At 46.4% G+C, this 20,851-nt stretch overlaps 1 protein-coding gene across 6 annotated transcripts in view; it reads left to right on the top strand.

Annotated features, from left to right (window-relative positions):
- Positions 1–20,851, top strand: part of GHR (growth hormone receptor) — a 213,743-nt gene that overhangs the window by 178,935 nt on the left and 13,957 nt on the right. For all 6 annotated transcript variants that reach the window (XM_054715291.1, XM_054715288.1, XM_054715289.1 and 3 more), the window contains 3 exons: positions 5,695–5,824; positions 12,669–12,841; positions 16,644–16,822. In XM_054715291.1, the coding sequence (XP_054571266.1) occupies positions 5,695–5,824; positions 12,669–12,841; positions 16,644–16,822 (482 nt within the window). The remainder of the gene's footprint in view (positions 1–5,694; positions 5,825–12,668; positions 12,842–16,643; positions 16,823–20,851) is intronic.

Below are 20,851 nucleotides of genomic sequence, written 5' to 3'. Positions count from 1 at the left end.
TTCCATCACAGCAAACCGGATTGAGTTCATCGCCCTCTCCTTACTCCTCAGTGAAACCTTCCTCTGTCCCTCCACCCCCACTTCTTCTGACTCCCTAAAGCCCTTATCTTTCTGTGAACTTACTGTTAGCTATTCTCACAGGCACGGGTGTCCTCTCAGGTGCCCGGTTACAGCTCTTCAAAGGCAGAATCCACATTGCACATTATTTTTATAATTCCTACTGCACCCAAAAGTGTCTCACACATGATAGCTGCTGCATAAATGCTTCTTGATTAACTGAAACATGGAATGTCTGATGCGAACATCTCTAAAAAAAAAAAAAAAAATCCAAAGTACCGAGAAATGGAAGGTGTTTTTCTTTGTTGAGCAGAGAAAAAGTTTGGACAGACAAGGAGGAGAGGAGGTTGGGGATTCAGATTTTCCTGTTAGCTGTTTTCACTCTGGGTGGGAGAGTTGGGTGGACCATTAGTGAGAGAACCAGAACTCCAATTCCAGTTCAGACTCTGCCCATTCAGTGTGCTGCTTCTGAAAAGGTCATGGCCAAGAGGCCTCGGCAGTTCCCACTGGGACTCCAGAGAGCCCAGGTCGCCAGGGAAAGCATCAGGCAGCGTTCTAAATGTCCCTGAGGACCTCGCGGGGCCTGAGTCACTGCTGAGTCTCCTCCTGCCCAGGAACTTCTAGGCTTGCAGCATGGTTCCTCAGGAACCACAGGGCAGGCCTTTGCGTGGGATTCTTTACATGTTAATACCAATATGTAAGGATACAGCGACCTCCTCCAGTCGTGTAGGACTCGGGCGTTGGTAGCCCTGACCATCTAGAGCACAGCCACAGAGAATCACCTGTGAACAGTGAGGGGCACGCTGTCACAGCACCACTTCACCCACTTCCGACGTTCCAGCCAGCACCGAAGGACTTGTCACCATCAGCCTGGGAAATGAGGATGGGTCTCAGATGTGACAGTGTCCATCTCCAGCACTTCCCAGGTAACAACAGTCAACAAATCATTCACTGACCATCACAGCTGACTGTGAGGATGGAAATAACAACAAACACTTAAACAGTACTTACTTTATACTGAGAGTAAGGCACTGTTCTGAGAGGTTGACATCTATTATTACCTTATTAATCTTCACAATAACCCTATGAGGGACATCATCATCCCCGTTTCACCGGTGAGGAAACTGAAGAGGCCAAGCATGTTGCCCAAGATCGCACAGACGTAAGTGATGGAGGTGGGGCTGGAACCCAGGAGGCCGGCTCCCGAGTCTGTGCTCTCAGGTATTACCCAGTATCATCAAGTTGTTTCCCGGTAACTTTCATCAACTGCCAAGGCAACTCTCAAGATGGAGAATTGTTATTATTATTAATAAACTACAGCACTCCAGGGAAAGAACTACTTGTGAATTAAGCAAAGCTGAAGTGAGAGCATGAGTCCCACCAGCAAAGCAGTGCAGCTACTTAGTGTGGGGGCAAGAAGAGGCCAGCCACCCCTCTGCACATGTACACCATAATTCAGTATAATAGTCCCTGGCCCCATGCAAAGCCATTAAAAAGGTCATGTGACATTTGACTTTTTTTAGTGATCAAAACAATCTTTAAATATATTTGCGGGGGAAAGTATTTCAAGAATAAGTTTTGGTTACCTGGAAACCACAGTCCTGTTGACCATGTCATAACGTGTGCCAGGTAAAGGGTGCAGTCTTGCCTGGCTCTGAAGGAGATGCACATTAATTTTCAACTTTCAGGGACACAGGAGAGCTTTGTGTGCAGTGTCTCTCAAACTGAACATGGGGACCCATTAGGAAACCACTTTCCTGGGTCTTGAGCAGCATTCTATCTAATAAAGAGGGGATATGCAAATTGACCATCACAAAGATGCTGGCGCCCACAGCGGAGGCAGGGTTTCCATAACACAAGATGGCTGCACCCACAGCAGAGGCCGAGTTCCCATAAGGAGTCTTAAGGAGCAATCAGCAGGGACCTGAGGCTGCATGGCGCTGGGCCAGGGCAGGGGACCTGAGCCTGCACCCCCTGCCCTGTGGAGCTTGACAGGGGACCTCAAGGTGCGCCCACTGCCCCGGAGCTGGGCCGGGGGACCTCACACTGCTCCCCCCAGGCCAGGGAACCTCAGGCTGCACCCCCACCCCGGCACCAGGGGACCTGAGGCTGCGCCCCCCCACCCAGTGCCAGGCCGGGGGACCTGAGGCTGTGCCCCCCACCCAGTGGGGCTTGATGGGGGTGGGGCTGGCTGGGGCTGGGTCTCATGTGATTTTGAGGTGCCACGGGTGGCTGAGGGCTTGACTCTGGGTCCCGCAGTGTGCCCTAGACTCTGACAGGAGGAAGATTTTCATATACATTTTACTAATTTTCTTTCATCTCTGACACTTCTATTATAGAGAAAGGGCAAATAGCAATATTAAAATATTTCCTCTAATTAATCCCCTTTTAATGTGCACGAATTTCGTGCACCGGGCCACTAGTCATTTATAAACTGGAATAGAGTACATCCGAGTTCATTGCAGGCATGAAGAGTTAGCATATCTTGAGATAGTTTCTTTTTTGACATATCACGTAAGTAAATACGTGCATACTGGGTGGTGATTTCTTCCCGAGGGTCACTCTCAGACTTTGAAGGCTACAAGGGTTGTGGCTTCCATGAGACTCTGAAGTAAGACTGCCCAGTAGCAATGAGCATTCTTGCTCTTGGTAACCTAGAACCGCAGGCCAGTTATTTGACTTCTGTTCTCAGTGCTCTCGTCTCTGAGATGGTGAGATAACAGTACCTACCTCGTACCTAGCTGTGAGAATGAAGGGAGTTAATACATATGATGTGCAGGATGGTGCCTGGCACGTGGCACCCCTGAGTCTTAGCTGCTGTGACCATGTTATTAGTCCCCTTCCATCTGGTCCTTGCCTGAGAAAGGGGCTTGGAAAATCCGCTGTGCTGAATGCAGTGGCTTCTCTCCACCACGGCGGAACCACATGTCCACGTCCTCTCTCATCAGACCTTCCAGGATCGTGGATATCTCTATGCTGTTGCTTTACCCAAGCGTAGAGGCTGTATACAAAGGTGTTGGTCGATCCCTGGTACATTTCAGCTACTCAGTCCCCAGAGATCTCACCCAAAGCCTGTGCAGGCGAAGACCGGGGCGTGGACTGACCGCTGGGATCACCGCCTCTTGTTTATGGTTTGGGGAAGGAACACTGCAGTTTCTCCACACTTGGCCGGACCTTGTGCTTGTGCAATCCTCAGAGCATATGAAAGCTATTTCCACTGACAGCAAGTATTTCCTCACTTTGGCTTATGTTCAGCAGTAAACCGCTTGATCCACATCGGGGTGACCGAGCTGCTGTGGCAACGCTTCCCAAACTGGCCCGAGATCGGCTGCCTTTGCAGATTTCTGAGCAGAACCCAGATCCACCCAAAAGGGGCCAGAAGTCGTCGGGCCCATGAGCTTCCTGCTTTTCTCTCATGACAATGTTTCCTCTTTCATGTTCCATGCACCTATAATCCCGTACTCTGCTCTGCTCTTACCGTTTCTCTCCTTCTTTAGGATTAAAACCATGTTTCGAGTTTAGCTAGCTATCCTATGAAATTGTTTTTCTTAGGCTGTCTGACAAGTTGCAGTTCTTACTCACACGGAGACCCGTGGCTTTGTTTTCCTCCTTTCCCCGTCGTTTGCCACTGCTGCTCAGCTCAACAGGAAATGCTCACATGCTGTGCTGGCTGAGCTGCACTCTGGCCAGGAGGCACGGTTGTCCCTTCCAGCCCCTCCCCCCACGAGCCTGTGTGCAGGGGTGATCACAAGTGTGCAGATTTCTGAGCAGAACCCAGATCTGCTGGGTGACATGGTGCGGCCGAGGTCCTCCGTGCGAGGGCAGATGGCCGCTGAGGGTCACTCCCCACCTGAGCTCTGGAGAAGGTCAGCTCTGGAGAAGGTCGGGTTGGCCGTTCCCTCCAATCATCCCTTCCCCTTCAGCTGCTCCTCCTCTTCTTTCTGCCCCAAACAATGGCTTTGGAAGGTCACAGGCAGACAGTCTCAGAGCCAGGCCTAGCACCCAGATCTCTCCATTTGTAATGCAGTGGAGTTCCTCTTCTTTTTGGAAAAAAACAAAACTATTATTCAATGACAGTTGACATTCAGTATTATTTTGTGTTGGTTTCAGGTGTACAGCATAGTGGTGAGGCAATCATATACTTTTCAAAGTCTTCACCCTGATATTTCCAGTACCGCCTGGCCCCATACATGGTGATTACAGTATTATTGGCTATATTCCCGGCGCTGTACTTGACATCCCCCTGACTATTCTGTAACCACCAATCTGCACTTCTCAATCCCTTCCCCTTTTCCCTCAGTCCCCCAGCCCCCTCCCCTCTGCATTTTCTCTTCTTACCTTTTGTGTGAAAGAACTGTCAGAAAGAAATTCTCTTCTCAAACGTGCAGGCATTAAAATAGTTGTGGTTTAAGTATGTTTTACTAATCACTGATTTTCTGGAAGGACCAAAAATTACCATTTTCAGTGCTTCAGCTATTAAGAAAAGGAATTTCTCCAGGTCCTCTCTGTGTAACAGGTGTTGCCTAAGGAAACACACGTTTTTCACCGAATTCATGTGTAACAGCTCCCATCACCCACTGGCTGAAGGATGCCCTGGGGGTATTAATGCCCATGAACTCAACTGCACCTGCACTTGGGCTGAGTCCTCACCTGACTTCTGAGAAACCTAGGCAGGCACCTGAAGTATGCCCAGCCATGTGCAGTGGTGGCTGTGTGACATCCAGTGGGCAAAGAGATGGGACGTAGGGACCACAGCATCCATGACAGGGCCTTTTCTCTTTATATAGATTTTTAAATAAAAAGTCACTCACGGTTGCATTCTTTTAAAAGATTCAGCCAGTAAACTCACTAACTAGATGTCAGACTCTGAACAACTTATGCGTACATATGGGTCAATTCTATTTTGGGAAGTGGAGAATGCCTCCTATATGTTAGGGTATTAGGTTAACTCTCTGCATCTGTGAAATCTGCAGCTATACACGGGTGAGAGGCACATCTGGGACAAAGTGATGTTGTATATCAGTTCTCATTGTTCTTCTGACTTCCATGGCCATTTTGGAGATGGTCAAGTTTTGGTTTGGTCTAGTTTGGTTTGGTGGTGTTTTTTGTTTTTGTTTTGTTTTGTTTTGTTTGTTTGTTTTGTTTTGTTCTGGGGGTTTTTTGCTCCTTATCTGATTAGTCTGCAGTTCAACCCTAACCCTAACCCAGCCTGTCATTCTTGTCCAGGACAGCGGGGAGGCACACTCCACAGGATCTCAGAGGAGCCACCATGATAACCAGCTGAATAACACACCCTGTATCTACTGGGCTCCCTCCCCTTCCCCAATCCCGTTCCCTCACTTCTAGTTCCTGGGGTCACCTCCCAAATAAACTTCCTATTCCAAAATCCTCATCTCTAGCCCTGGTTTCTTAAACAGGCCCTAGGAACTAATATCTGAAATCAAGACAAAATGGTGTGTCTGTGGAATCAAGGGCTGACAGAGAAATAACTGAAAGCAACACGCTCTGAAAGTGTGATTTAGGAAAACAGCCTTTCTAAGAGAAAGGATGCTTCTCCATCACTTTCGATGTGAGTGTCTTTGAGACCGTACATGACGCTCCTGGTTTCATGCTTTGCCTTTTCCTTTTATTCTGCAGACTCTTCGGGGAGGCCCCAGTTCACCAAGTGCCGTTCACCTGAACTAGAGACGTTTTCATGCTACTGGACAGACGGGGTGCATCACGGTTTCGGGAGCCCAGGCGCCGTGCAGCTGTTTTACATTAGAAGGTGCCGCCTTCGTGCCTTTCTGACTTTTATCTCCATAGATTTTCTGATTGAAGTGTGCTGAGTCCTGGGCAGTGGTAGGAATTGAAATGGTTTCTTTAGATGCTCTAAACGTATTCACTCCTTTATTTAACAACTAGAGGCCCGGTGCACGACATTCGTGCACTCGGGGGGGTGTGGGGCGGGGAGGCGGGATATTCCCCCTCAGCCCTGCATGCGCCCTTTCGCAGTCCGGGAGCCCTTGGGGGATGTCCAACTTATGGCTTAGGCCTGCTCCCCATGGGCCTAAGCCATCAGTCGGACATCCTTAGTGCTGCCATGGAGGCAGGAGAGGCTCCTGCCACCACCGCTGCACTCACCAGCCCAGCTTATGGCTGAGCAGCACCCCCCCACACACACACACACCTCTTTGGGAGCGCACTGACCACCAGGGGGCAGCTCTTGCGTTCAGCATTAAAGTTCTTGGTCTCATGGAGATTCCTCTTCAGTGAGGGAGGATAGACAATAAAACCTTGCAAAGTAAAATGGCAGCTGATACTATGGTTTATTAAGAAAAGTAAAGCCGGAAAGAAGACAGAGTGTCAGCACTGTGTGCAACTATATGCGTGTGCATGAGTGTGTGTGTGCATGTGTGAGTGCATGGATGTGCATGAGTGTGTGAGGGTGAATGTGTGAAAGTGTGAGTGTGCATGTGTGAGTGCATGGTTGTGCATTAGTGTGTGAGGGTGAGGGTGTGAAAGTGTAAGTGTGCATGTGGGAGTGCAAGGTTGTGCATTAGTGTGTGAGGGTGAGGGTGTGAAAGTGTAAGTGTGCATGTGGGAGTGCATTAATGTGCATGAATGTACGTGAGTGTGGAAGTGTAAAGGGAGTTTGGGTGATCTTTTGAATGCGGAGGTGATAGGAGGTCTCTCTGATGTAGTACATCATAGCAGAGACATAATAAACTGCAAGGGGCCAAGTGAATATCTGGGGGAAACTGCAAGTGCGAAGGCCCTGAGGCCGACTTGTCAGGAGGCAACACTTGGTGCCAGGCGGCAGATGGGGAGAGTGCTATGAGAAGGGCTGGAGGACGAGCCAGGCCAGAGTGTGATGAGGCTGTAGGCCAGGGGAAGGCTTTATTTTTCCTTGTCTATGGTGGGAACTCATGGGGCTTTCTTGAAAAGATATATGTGTTAAGTCTCAGTTTGGTTTCTACATAGAAAATTCTTAATTCAATAAGGGACTGTAGTACTTTTCTATCTACTTTTGCCAGGAATCCTTTAAAATAACAGTGAAACAGAGATCTCTCAATACAATCACCACCCAAGTCGTTTCTTTCTTACCCTTCACCTGACATTATTTCCAATACTACTTACTCTTAAGTTGTGCCTTTGTGCTTGCTTTTTAATATGGGGGCTCAAGCACTCTATCGGCTCCTCTTTTCCACCCAAACCCAAGGAAGGCTTAAGCAAGATGCAAGGTTCGAAGGACCCTATCTTCATGGAGCAGCATGGAGAGGGAAGGAAGGTGCCGTGAGCAGTTAAGGACGTGAGCTCAGGGCCAACAGCTGCGTTGCGGCCTGGCTCTGGCCTTCGCTCACCAAGTGATGCGGGCAGATGGGTCAGTCTGTCCAAGCTCAGCTGCCTCGTTTGCAAAGCGGAGCTAATGGGCCTTGCCTCATGGCTTCTGATGAGGGTTTTATTAGCTAACACGTGAAAAGCACTTCGCACAGTGCTTGGCACATGGTAGCTGCCTATTATACTGTACACAGTCCGTGGGTGGCTGCCTATTTTTATTCCTGTGGCATAATAACAATTTAAAATAATAGTGATGTAAAACTCCAATTCTGGGCTACAAAATTGATTTTGATTCTTTACAATTGTTTGTGACTTTTCGTATCCTATAAGAACATGTTTAATGCAGAGCTGGGGTGCTTCGTTTGCAAATAAGATATACAAGGCCTGGCCTTACCTACCTTCCAGGTGTGAGAGTGGTCTCTTGGATGTCCCCCCGAAGGGCTCACAAAGATGAGATGGTTGGGTACCAAATGCTCTTTTCTTGTTTGTTTTGTTAATGCCGCCACTGCAGAGAGAGAAGAGCCAGTAACCAAAGCTGATTTGTATTCGGGACGAGGAAGCGAAAATGTTTGGTAACACTTTCCAGTATCTGTGGGTTGTGTTCAGAGAAGAGAGAGGGATTTCAGAGGCTCCGTTTCAGGCTTTCGCTTCAGCACCTCAGAGAGCCAGCTCAGTTAAACCTAAGCCAGTTATTCGTAAGCCAGGACAGTTGACTACACGAACGGAGAAGAGCGGACGTGGGCCCACTTTATGAAAATGGGTTTCACCAGCCTGGGACTCACCAAATTTGAACCTGAACTAAAAGGCTAATCCCCAGGGGTGAAGCCTTCACACGTGCATGTTTGTCCCTCCCCCTCTGTGGCAGGGCCCATCCCCTGGCCCCCGGGCTCCTCCGCGCAGCCAGGCCCCTCGGCATCCCTCATCCCAGCCCAGGCTCTGTGCCAGCAGGAAGCCACTGAAAGTGGACCAGGTGGAGGGGAGATCTCCAACATACGCAGAAGGACGCCATTAGTTTGGGCCCTAGTGGAGTTTGGGGCCCCAGGGGGAAAATTGATCACCTCCTCAAACCCCCTAAGCAGAACCTTGTGATTACTGCCCATTTAAACTGGTTAAAGTCAGCATTTTGTGTTTTTTCTATAAAAATATAATTATTTTTAATATCTCAGCCAAAATAGCATAAGCCCCACGCGGTTTATCTGGGAACCGAAGGGTCGGGAGGGTTAGGACTAAGCTGCTCCGATGAGGGAACAGACGAGTAGCAGGACAACAGCCGTGCACCCTGACTCTTGTCACTGTCTCTTAGAAGTCAGTTCCCAGGAAGCTCCTGGATCCACAGACTCATGACTCCCCATCCCTGACACACAAATAAAGTGGCGACATGATTTCACCCAGAACCAGAGCAGGGGAGGGGCCTGGCCTTGGTAACTACCAGTAAGGGCCAAGGGAACCTAAAACATGTGAGCTGTCTGTCAACAGGACAGAGCGAGGCAGCTGGCACCCACCTCCCCAGGTGAGCTGGAGGAGGGCAGCCCATCCAAGCCAGTCTCTGTCCCCCTGTGATGGAGACAGTGCCACATTCAGCCTCTGTGACTGGAGGGGACTCAACAGGCACCGCCAAAGGTGGCTCTGAGTCCAGCAGAGATGCTGTGCCCTCCGCTCCTCAAGGAAGTGGGCATGTGAAGACCCAGTCCCCGAGGCTGTATCCCTCCACCTCTACCATCCCCCCTCCATCATATCCTGGCCTTTTAAAAAGAAATTTTCTTGCCCGGCTGGGTGTGGCTCGGTGGTTGATCATTCACCTATGAACCAAATCCCCGTCAGGGCACATGCCCAAGTTGTGGGATCATTCCCCAGAAGGTGGCATGTAGGAGGCAGCCAATCAATAATTCTCTCTCATCATTGATGTTTCTATCTCCCTCTCTCCCTTCCTCTCTGAAATTAATAAAAATATACTTTTTAAAATATAAAAGAAAGTTTCTCTCCCATGCCAGGTTATGGAAGAAATTAGAAGGGACATGTTACTTTCCTGTCTTTTTCTAAGGAAAAGGTTACATTTTAAGCTTAAAACACATGCTCTGTATGTAATGAAAACAGTTGCCCTTAAAATGTAAAGTGATGTTTTATTTCTTTTCCAGTTGATTACCTGTAGATGGAAAGCATTTCTTCTGCTCTTTCTTCTGATTGATATTGATCTCTCTAGTTCTCACTCCTGTCTCACGATTTAGGCTGGGAGTAACCTCGAGCACTTACCTTGGGGAATAAGAGGAGAGAGTAGCTGTGTAGACTCTCACCCCAGTGAAGGCAGGCGGCAGAGTGCCTATTTTGTGAGTCCATTTGGTTTTTTGTCTAAATGTAATCATTTAAAAATAAATGTTAAATATTTCTTTAAAGCAAAATTCAACTTGGGTTCATGAGGGCGGGGGTTGGGAGCTGTGTTTGGAAGAGCCTCCTGACCCATCATGCTTCAGTTGTACGTGCTTTGGAGCTAATGGATTTGGGGTCATCTAAAGAGGGTTTGAGGTCCATGGGGGCAGGGGCCTGGCATGCCAACGTTGAGAAGCTGTGGAACACACAGAGCTAACCTCTCTAGATCAAATCCAGACCTGGCAAGCAGTGGCCCACATCTTTAGGACATTTTAGTACCAACTTTAATACTATGGGTATGCTAAATGCATTTTTTATCCCTTCTGCCAGTGTATGGAAGCCTCATTCCCTGGGCTCTCTTGTTAAACCGTTCCCTTTCATGTACTATTATTTTCAGTTTTAAACTCAAGATACAATAAACCGTATTACAGTTCAATGACCCACCTAGTCCTAATTTTTAAAAATCTTTTTCCTACTATAAATGCACACATACATACATGACTTATCCTTGCTTCTACCCACATTTTTCCCATCAGGGCTGAGTCTTCCTCTCATCCAAGGGTTTGCAACTTTTAAGAAACTCAACCAGAATTTAAGTGATAGTTCCCTCTCTGGGACCCTGGTGTTTCTGCCATTTGAATTCCAAGTTCTTTCAACAGCTGATGAGCAGCTGTCCCAAGGACCTCCTGATATTGCACAAGTTTCCTCCTGGTGCCAACAGACCAGCCTGAGAAACAGCTGGAAAGGAGGAAGGCTGTGTCTTCCCCAGGCGCCTCATTCCTTCCCCCCAGGCCCTGCCTTCCCCACAGTGCCACCCACCCCCCCACGCCTGGTAGAGCTCACAGACCTCCAGTCTGCCCTGCCAGCCCCCACACCTGGGGCTGCGCGGGGCCACTCCTACTGCCCATTTCCTCTGCCTCAGATTCCCTGGTTCTACGTCTCCTTGATTCATAAACCCTCTTCTCAAGCGGATAGCCTAGTGAAGAATAAACCAATAAGGACTCACTCCACCCAACTAGCATTTCTAATTTAAGAAAGTATTTCCCAGTTATTCCATTGCCTCCTGCGCCCCTCACTACATTCAGTCTCATACTTCTTTCCCTAAATGCCTTTGACCACCCTGCTCCCTCCTTTCCTTTCCCTATTGTCATCTATTAAACTTTACCCATCCTTCAAGGTTGCTAAGAAACACCACCTCCACCTTGAAGCCTTCCGTGAACAACCAGAGCAATCATTCCCTCTTCTGAACTCTTAGGGAGCCTAATGAACACTTACCCCCACTCCTTTATAATACAGTTTTTAATCATATCCCTGAGGCAAGAGTAACTCCTTAGGCACATATGACTCTCCCATATGCCCAGCACAATGTTCTGTATATAATCAATGCTTACTAAATATCAATGGAATGAATGCAGGAGACCAAAAAAGTACTGAGATAGTCATTTCTAGTTCTTTCTCCAACCTAAAGGTAGAGACTGAATCTTATGAATTATCACATCCACACAGTGCTCATGCTGGGTGTAATTAATGCTTATATGGTGCTTGCCTAGTAGGGCCCCAAAGATGGCATGCTGGGTTCAGTCAGCCAGGCAGACAGATGGGACTTGGGAGAGCGGTGTCGCATCCTGTCACATGTTTGCACTATTCCCACTGCGGGAGACGAGTCTGAGCGGTGCTCTGATTGCTCTGCATTTTTGTTCAGGTCCCCATGGCAGCAGACCAGGGAATTTCCTTTCCCAAAACTCTGACTTTTGTCTGCAGGGAACTTCCTGGCATCTCTTTTCCATTCAATACATGCCCTGCTGTGGTTTGCAGTCATCTGGGTAAACGGTGCTCTCTGCAGAGTGGGGCAGAGATGAATAACTCCATGGTGGAATGCAAATGTGAAGACCCAGCTTCCTTATTAACTCAGTGTTCTCCGTGTGTCCATCTGTCCTCCGTGCTTTGTCCTGTTGTTCATTTGTTTGTTTTCATCAGATCCAAGGTCTAGGAAAAGAGGAACTTGCTTGTGGAGAAACCAAAAAAAGGAACTCATAAGGAAATACATTGATTCCTTTCAGCCCATGTTTGTTTCCCTTTTTTTTTTTCTATATTCTGTCATTAAATGTCAATTGCTAGTTACAAAATGGAAAAGAAAAATGCTTTTCTGGGTTTGGAAAGACTTTTAGATTTCTGGGTTCATGCCTTCTGTCTCTTTCAGGGGTGGGGGAGAAGAGGCTAGGATTTCATGTTCTCTGCATATCACTGGAATGTCCTGCATGTTTGAAATGTTCTCATGGCTCTTCTTCATATAATTAAGGGAAAAATCAGAAGTATGGGAAGGAGTTCAAGGCATCAGGAAAACTCTCCCAAGCATAGGACATCCATGGGGAGGTAGACACGGGACACAGTGGTCCAGAGAAGGGTGGTAACCGATTTTCCACCTCAAGGTCACCTGCACCTGAGTGTTACTCAGCCTGGAGAATGCCATCCATGTGCCCTGGTTCCTTCCACCAGGAGTTGGAGAAACACCCAGGATTAACACCCAGGAGTTCTCTGGGAATCTCTACAGTTTGGCAGTTAGTTAACTGTCTCTTGTGTTTTAATGAAGGACATTTTTCAACCTCCCTAAGCCTCAGAACCCTCCTTTGTAGAATGAGGATAATAAACCACCTACCAATGAGTCACTTGGCTTAGGACCTGGCAGGTCACATGCAGTCAGTGAGTAAGTGTTCTTACTATTGGCAGAAGTACCAAATGACCCCTGATCCTCTGCAGACCCTGACGATGCCTACGAATATGATACATCTTGGAAATGGTGTCACTAAAGTTCTTGCTCATAAATATTTGTGTTCCCGTGCATTGAATCTGATTGTCAGGCACCTCGCTTTGACTTGAGCTATCGCATGGTTTTGGAACAATTCATCCTTTTTTACCCTCCATTTCAGGAACACTCAAGAATGGACTCAAGAATGGAAAGAATGCCCTGATTACGTCTCTGCGGGAGAAAACAGCTGTTACTTTAACACATCGTATACCTCCATCTGGGTGCCCTACTGCATCAAGCTCACTAACAATGGTGGTACTGTGGATCAAAAGTGCTTCTCTGTTGAGGAAATAGGTAAATCACAGGTTTGTGTTTCATTTGACATGGCTTTAGATTAAGTAAGCGGGAGGTCTACAACGCCCAAGTGTATCTGTGTAGGAAGACCTTGTCCCTGTGCCCGACAGGTGGATGGAGGTCTACTTGACCGAGCATGAGATCAGCTGCTGAACAAGAAGGAAAGGGCAGGGGAGGGGGGACTTAAGTTGTCTCTGCTGTAAGAGAATCTGGCAGCAAGTATTGAAAAGGGAAGAATGGGAATCTTCCTTGAGGAGGTCTTTAAGCTGGATTGTATTGTGTGCCACTGCAGGGGGCAAGCTCAATGTACTCTTAAGATTCCCTCTCTCTTAATCATTCAATATGATTATTATATTCGTATCTACTGATATAGCTTGGCCTTCATCTCTTCCATTGCTCTAATAAGTGCCTAGATTTTCTTTTAACACAAAGCACAGTAACTCAGGAGTTTTACATTTACAAAACAGCCCAAATTCATTTAAAGACATATTTATAAAATCTCCAGACAAACATTGGAGATAATCAGCGTAGACAGACTAAGCTGCAGACAGACTATCCCTTGCCCATCACGTGGACACAGGGGAAATGCAACAAAAGAACACAAGCAGCTATAATCGGGATGTTTAAACTGTAGTAGTATAAACAGCTAAGTAGAAAAAAATCAAAGAAGGACTTTGAGTAGCTGACATCGGTGCCTCAAATCTACCCACAAAAGCTCATCTGTTGCGTATAGGAATTCCTTGCAGCTTCTCTCGGATGGGCTGTTCTTGTCTGGTTTCCCAGGCATCAGCAAACGGAAAGAGACAAAGAGAAAGTGGCTAGAAGCTGCAGACAGAAACAAGTAGATCTGATAGCCTGACTTTGAGGGAGAAAATTAAGAAAACAAACAGAAAAGAGAACCCAACTGCATAGGTTAGAGAGACTACTGAGTATATGTCCTAACACGCGTACGTGTAGCTATTGAGCGGCTAAGTGGGTAGTAGTAAGAATCCTGGGTCAAGACCCATGTCCTGACCCTGTGTCTGCCAGTTGCCAGTCCCACTCTTTTACCTGGCTGATGTCACTGAGTGCCAGCCACGAGCCGGGCACTAATTGGACACTGTGCCCAGGTGTGATGGCTACAGAATAAATAACATACAGTCAAGTTGGAGAGTCAGGCATGTTGACAAATAATTGCAATAAATAATAAATAACTGCCATAGTGGGTGCTGGACTCCAGGTGTGTGGGACACATAGCTAGCCAAGGTGGGAGCCAGAGGTGCGAATGGTTGACTGAGGAAGGGCTGCACAGAGATGGTGACAGTTCAGTTGCTCCTTAAAGCATGAGTGGGAGTTGCCAGGTGTACCAGATGGACAGTGTCTTCCAACAACTACTACATTCCAAAAGTGACAAATAGCACAGAAATTTCAAAGACTCAGGAGCAGTGAGGCAGGCCTGACTGGTCAGCCACAGAAATCAGCAGTGATCTTGTGTGCCCCACAAAGGAATTTGAACTTTATCTTACTGCCAAGGGACACATTTGAGGATGTTTAAGCAGGGACATGACCTAAGGATAGTAATAGCTAACACTTCCAAAGCATTTATCATGATTCAGATCTAATAACCATGGGAGATAGGTTCTTATTATCCCCATTTTACAGATGATGAAACTGAGGCTCAGAGTGTTAAATGACTAGCCCTGGGTCAATTTGGGGATGTGTGCAGTCTCAGGTGCCTTTTAAACATCTCAGAGGAGTGAGCAGGTATGGCACGTGGAAGTATAGAGGTCAGGAGAGGTCGCCGAGCCTTCTCAACAGGGCCCGTTCATCTTCTATTTAAAGTAGGGACATTTTAAAGATGTCACATGAGTAATATGTTTTAGAAACTCTCCCATGAAAAACCTGTTTTATAGTTTGGTCACTTACAAGGTTAAGCTTTGGTTATCAGAACATCAGTCCCCAACAAATCCAGAAAAGAAGGGTATTACTGTCAGTATGTGGCATATGTAGCTTAGCTGTTTTGCATATCACTCATTTAATTTCCCAAATGTAGTCATGATTAGTCAAATTTGGACTTTCTCTGTTTATTTTTAAGTGGTGCTCACTCCACAGTGGCCGATAGCAACCTTCTTCACAGAGAATGTTTCGGCTTTGGTTGAAAGAAGAGCTCCCCTCTTTGGCCACCAAATGTTAACACCCAGTAAGCGCTCCTCACGGGGTATACTGGTGTTTGCAGGCTTATCTCTGATCAACCCTGGGGACCCAGACATTGCCACATCCCAGGTGACCTCCATATCATAGAAAAAAAAGTAAATTTCACTCCGTGTCTGGTACTGAGACCCAAATAGCAACAATTTATTGGGGACTGTCTGGAGCAGGGGGTGGGGAACATTCAGCCCGTGGGCCTTGTAAGGTCCTCGAAATCATGTGGTCTGGCCCTGCCACGGAAGTAGGGGGTGAGTTCATTAAATGTTTGGCCAAATATGGCAGGCTAATTTTTAAGTTGATAATTTTGTATGGCCCACAAATGATGTTATAAATACCCAAATGGCCCTTGGCAGAAAAAAAGGTTCCCCACCCCTGATCTAGAATGTACATTTAGATAGAGTTCCTGGCTTTAGAATCCATCTTTCTCTTCATCGACCTTTGGGAAATTGTGGTCTTTGTGGTGCTAATAGGCGAAGTGCAGCAGATCTACCCGAGAATGTGCAGTTGGTAGAAACCAAGCAAAACACTGTTGCCAGTTGTTCACATGGGTTCAGTGAAGGAAAACACGGCAACGTCGCCATCTGAGAGAGCCGTGCAGTGCCTGCCTCCTTAGGTCTGGGGAAATGATCGCATGTGGCTGGGAAGACGAGCCAAGGAGCGCTGGCTGGGTGCTGGGAAGGACTGTGCTGGTGGCAACACAGAAAGCAGTGAAGCAAGGTCCTTGCCCCCGGTCATGAACAGTTTGGAGGAAAAAAGGCTCCTCTACCCCGGGTTCCTAATACAGCCACGTGTTTCAATGCCAGGTCTTTCTGACTCTGTTCCTTAGGTAGAATGAATCCCTTTGCCAACTCCCAAAGCATTAATTCTATCAGAGCTCAAAGAAATGCGAAACCCAGACGATCTTTAAGAAAAGTTATAGTTCAGACTTCAAACTCGAAAAGGACTTTTTTAAAAATATATATATATTTTATTGATTTTTTACAGAGAGGGGAATAGAGAGTTAGAAACATCGCCGAGACCGGTTTGGCTCAGTGGATAGAGCGTCGGCCTGCGGACTCAACGGTCCCAGGTTCGATTCCGGTCAAGGGCATGTACCTTGGTTGCGGGCACATCCCCAGTAGGGGGTGTGCAAGAGGCAGCTGATCGATGTTTCTCTCTCATCGATGTTTCTAACTCTCTATCCCTCTCTCTTCCTCTCTGTAAAAAATCAATAAAATATATTAAAAAAAGAAAAAAAAAAAAAGAAACATTGATGAGAGAGAAACATCGATCAGCTGCCTCCTGCACACCTCCCACTGGGGATGTGCCCACAACCAAGGCACGTGCCCTTGACCGGAATCGAACCTGGGACCCCCCAGTCCGCAGGCTGACGCTCTATCCACTGAGCCAAACCGGTTTCGGCTCGAAAAGGACTTTTATAGGGGATTTTTAGAGTTACACACAGATCACCCTTAAGAAAAAAGTGGTGCCCTCTAATAAAGTGAGAATAGACTGATAGGACTATTAGAAGAATTGAGAGTATGAATAATGAAATGTGTAAAGTAACGTGGTCTCTTCAGAAGAAAGCATTCCATCACTGCCCAGCTGTGTGCTAACTCTCCATTGAAACGCACAGTACAACCAGATCCACCCACCAGCCTCAACTGGACTTTGCTGAACACCAGCCTGACGGGGATTCACGCGGATATCCAGGTGAGATGGGAGCCACCATCCAACGCAGATGTTCAGAAAGGCTGGATCGTCCTGGAGTACGAGCTGCAATACAAAGAGATAAACGAGACCCAGTGGAAAATGGTAAGATATCATTACAAGTCACACTGGAAACCTTCTGATTTGGCTTCCTTTTATTTCAACACCCCCTCTCGTGGATATATGTCCTTTTGACCTAGTACCACATGTCCATGCTATATGCTGCATCATTTCTTATTGGAGGAAAATAATCAGAAAAATATTATCTTGAGGTCCTGTCCAACAGCATGGAGCTTCTATGGAAGCCTCTGGAAGGAAAAGGATACTATGTCCCCAGTCATCCTTGCTGTCCAGTTTAACTTTAGAACAAACTTGTATACTCTAGCCACTTAGCTGTCTTTGGGGATGTGGCTAAACATGGGAAGGGTCATGATCAAGGTCAACAGTGAGCTATGGCTAAATATTCTCCCATGATGTTAGTTGCTACTCCTCCTCACAAGAGCTTCGTTAAATTAAGTTCCTAAGTGACTCCAGGAGGGAAACGGAGGGAGGGAATGTGCCCTTTAGAGGCTTCAGAAGGATATTTGGTTAAATACCTCAGGGGACAATCACGCTAAGAGGTTTTTAAGTCTGCAAGGAGCATGGTGCTGGTTGACCTCTGAACTCCTCACTTCCTTGCCAAGCGTGTGGGAACCGGGCACTTAGATAAATTCCGCATGGCACACAGCACGAAGAAAAACAGGATTATCATGCTGTTCCCAATATAACTAATTCTAAATCAGTCTAACCACAGCCACAGCCCCAGCCAAGTCCAGTGGTTTCTGGCCGGGCATCAGTCATGCCCAGCGGCTGGCACAGCCTCACTGCCGACTCTTCAGACACCGGGCCCTGTCCATTCAGTGAACTGCTGAAGAAGCGGCTGGTTTTGTCACCGGGGGGAAGCTAAATTTGGAGCAGCTTTGAACAGTTTAATATTGGGCTTTGAGGTTCTGTTTTCGGCATCGTTTTAATTTAGATATCCATTCTGTAACTTGGTGTAAAAAAAAAAAAGCCTGGTTGGATGCTGAGTCAAACGAGACTTTCTGAATCCAAGCTCATCAAACACGTAGCCAGCCACCAGGGATTGAAATAACCACTGTACTCGGGGCGCGGTGCCAGGTACCCCAGGGCAGCCGATCTCAAAGCAGGAACTGTAGACCCCGGAGGGTCCCTAAGACCCTTTCAACGAGTCTGCAAGGTCAAGACCACTTTCATAATAATACTAAAATGTTCTTTCTTTTTTTTTTTTCTCACTGTGGTGAGATTTGCCCTGATGGTACAAAAGCAGTGGTGGGGAAACGGAGGCCGCCTTAGCACCAAGCATGGCAGTAAGACCGACCCGTGCTGCTGGTCACCGAGCACTCACAGGGAGGGGAGGGAGGGAGCCAGTTGCACACAAGAGCACTCTTGATGAGGCTTTGACAATTATCAATTTTGTCCCAGCTTTTTAATATTCTGTGTGCCACGTGGAAGTCCGCGTAAAGCACTGTCACTGCCTACGCGGTGCTGATGGTTGCCTTGAGAAAAAGCACTTACCCAGCGGGGCTGCCAGCGGAACTCGCTGATTCTGTAGGGACCGTGGTTTGGAGCGCCAGTTTTACCTGGAAGAACGACTGCTAGATTTGAGTTGGCAAATATTTGGCAAACATTTCTTGAAAAAGGAATGAAGTAAGCTCATCACTTTAAGAAAAACAATTGACAGTGTTTGTTGCCAATGAAAAATCTGAGCTCGCGAGGGAAAATCGGAGTTTTGGAAAACCTCCTTGTACAACCATGAACTTGCTAGCTTCCTATCTTTGAAGACACTCCTGATGAGATGAATGGTGATACCGTTAGCAAAAGTGACTTTTTGTATTGCATAATAAAATGTGTGTACATTTAGAAAATCTGCATAACTCAGGGAACCAGTCTTTTCCAAATGATCAGTACGTGATGTAATGAAAATCACGCATGGGGAAATGGTCCATTCAAAGTATCAGAAGGAATGGTGGATGCTAACGGAACAGTGTACAGAAGATTCACGGATATGGTTTCCGATTCCACACTGTAGCTAATCTTTAAGAAAATACCACTTGCTGAGTTTGGGTGTTGGTGTTAAAGAATATCCACAATTACCTGAAAAGCCTATTAAAATACCCTTTTCCTCAATTTTGATCATGCATGTCAACCAAAACAACACATCCTAACAGGTTTAGTTAGGAGCAGATGTAAAAATACAGCCATCTTCTACTAAGCAGATTTGCAAAAATGTAAAACAATGGCATCCTTTTCACTATAATCGTATTGTTTGGGAAAGTACAATAATTTTTATGAAAATATGTTACCATAAAATCAATTTATTATTTTAATTTTAAAATTAGCACATTTTAATTTCTCAGTTTTCATTTCTAATATGGTAAATAATGATAGGATAACCCAAATCAACCAGATCTTTACGATTCACAATAATTTTTTAAGAGTGTCAAAGAATCCTGAGACTAAAAAGCTTGGCAAGCTAAAAACAGAGATGTACATCAGAACAATAGAACTCATTCATTTTCTAATCATACTTTCAAGCCTGAAAGACCTGGGCACGTAGTCATGTCTCAGCCGCAGCACAAGTAGGCAGCTTACATCGTGAGCTCTGAGCTAGGTGCAAGGGAGCCTGGGACTCAGTCAGTGATGCTCGGAGCTGCCTCCCAACAAGGCCTCATCACACTCTTCATTGTACCCTGCTCAACGTCACATTAGATAGTTCCAAGGGGTCAGTTAATGTTTGCTTACCTTCTATGAGTGAAGTGACATATTCAAAGTATTTGTAAGGCTGGTCATTTGCAAGGGTCTCAGATAAAGTGGTCGTGAATATCAAGGGTCTATTCATAAGAATCGCCCTCTCTCTGGAAGAAACTCGCAGTCAAATGGGTTATGAGCACGAATGTCCTAAGGTAAAAAGAGGAGAGGTTTGTAAGTAGAAGGGAAAGAGGCTAGTGTTTATTGCTTAGATTGGGAATTCATGTTACCACTTGGCAATGTTGAATTTGGAATTGCTGTGTCTTTTTTTTTTTTTTTTGGTAATTAAATGCATTTTTAATATAAAAGTAATACTAATGACCATGTAGTTGCTTACACTATTTACCTGCTAAACAAGTTAAGAATTGGTGGTTTCCTTTCAGAACTTAATGAGTGGCATAGAATTATCTACAGCGTATGGGCCATCTCTTGCTCACCCACTGTATACCTAAAGATAATGAAGGCATTGTTTGCCCCCAGAGAATTTGCAGTCTAATATAGAAATCTGAGCAGGAAAACTCCAGAAGCAATATATGATGTGTATTATCTGGCAGGGTGGTAGGGAAAGTGCCAGGAAAGACTCCTTAGAATGTCAGCAATGCTGACACTTAGGCTTGGCCAAGAATGGGCGTTCCCTCGCAGGCAGGTGGCGGAGTTCCGTGTGGCAGTGGGAGCTGTGTGAGCAGGTGGGATGTGAGCAGATGGAGTGTGGCGTGCCGGGTGTGGAGGGCTGAGAGAGGACGGAGAGGGGGCATGAGTCCAATCACTGAGAGCCCCTGTCTGCTTTTGTTATTAGTAAAATCTATAAAGAAATAACATTGGTGACAGTAGCAGAGAAATTAGGGCATTAGGAATGAAAACATGGGCTTTTAAAATATTTCAAGAAAAATAATAACTTTAATACGCAGAATTCCACCTTTAAAAAGCCTTTTAGGCATGCAACATTCCATACGTTGAGAAGCGTCTTTACACAGTGCAAAATTACCGTCCCATGTACACAGGGGAACACAGAAGGGATACTGTGTGAGGAGCAACTAACGGAGGTGAAAGGAGAATTTGTTTTAGAAACTGAAGGTCCAGCTTCTGACTTAGCAAAACAAATTAGGAGAATATTTATGTGAAAGATCTATGCTGTTGAAAAGGTGAGTGTGCCTAGCCTTTTATAAACAGGAACGGCGTGTTCTACCAGGAAATACACGAAAAGCACATACTGAGTACTTGGTCTGAATGTTTGCCTTAGAGGAGAACACCCTCACTGACTGGGTCTGCTTCTTTGATAGTGACATGTTTTAAACGTGTAACAGCCTCACCTGCCCTTCTCTGGAA

Source organism: Eptesicus fuscus, chromosome 4 (genome assembly GCF_027574615.1).
Source record: "Eptesicus fuscus isolate TK198812 chromosome 4, DD_ASM_mEF_20220401, whole genome shotgun sequence".
Classification (NCBI taxonomy): Eukaryota; Metazoa; Chordata; class Mammalia; order Chiroptera; family Vespertilionidae; genus Eptesicus; species Eptesicus fuscus.
The sequence above is the reverse complement of the archived record's forward strand: the minus strand, read 5'-3'. Positions and strand labels throughout refer to the sequence as shown.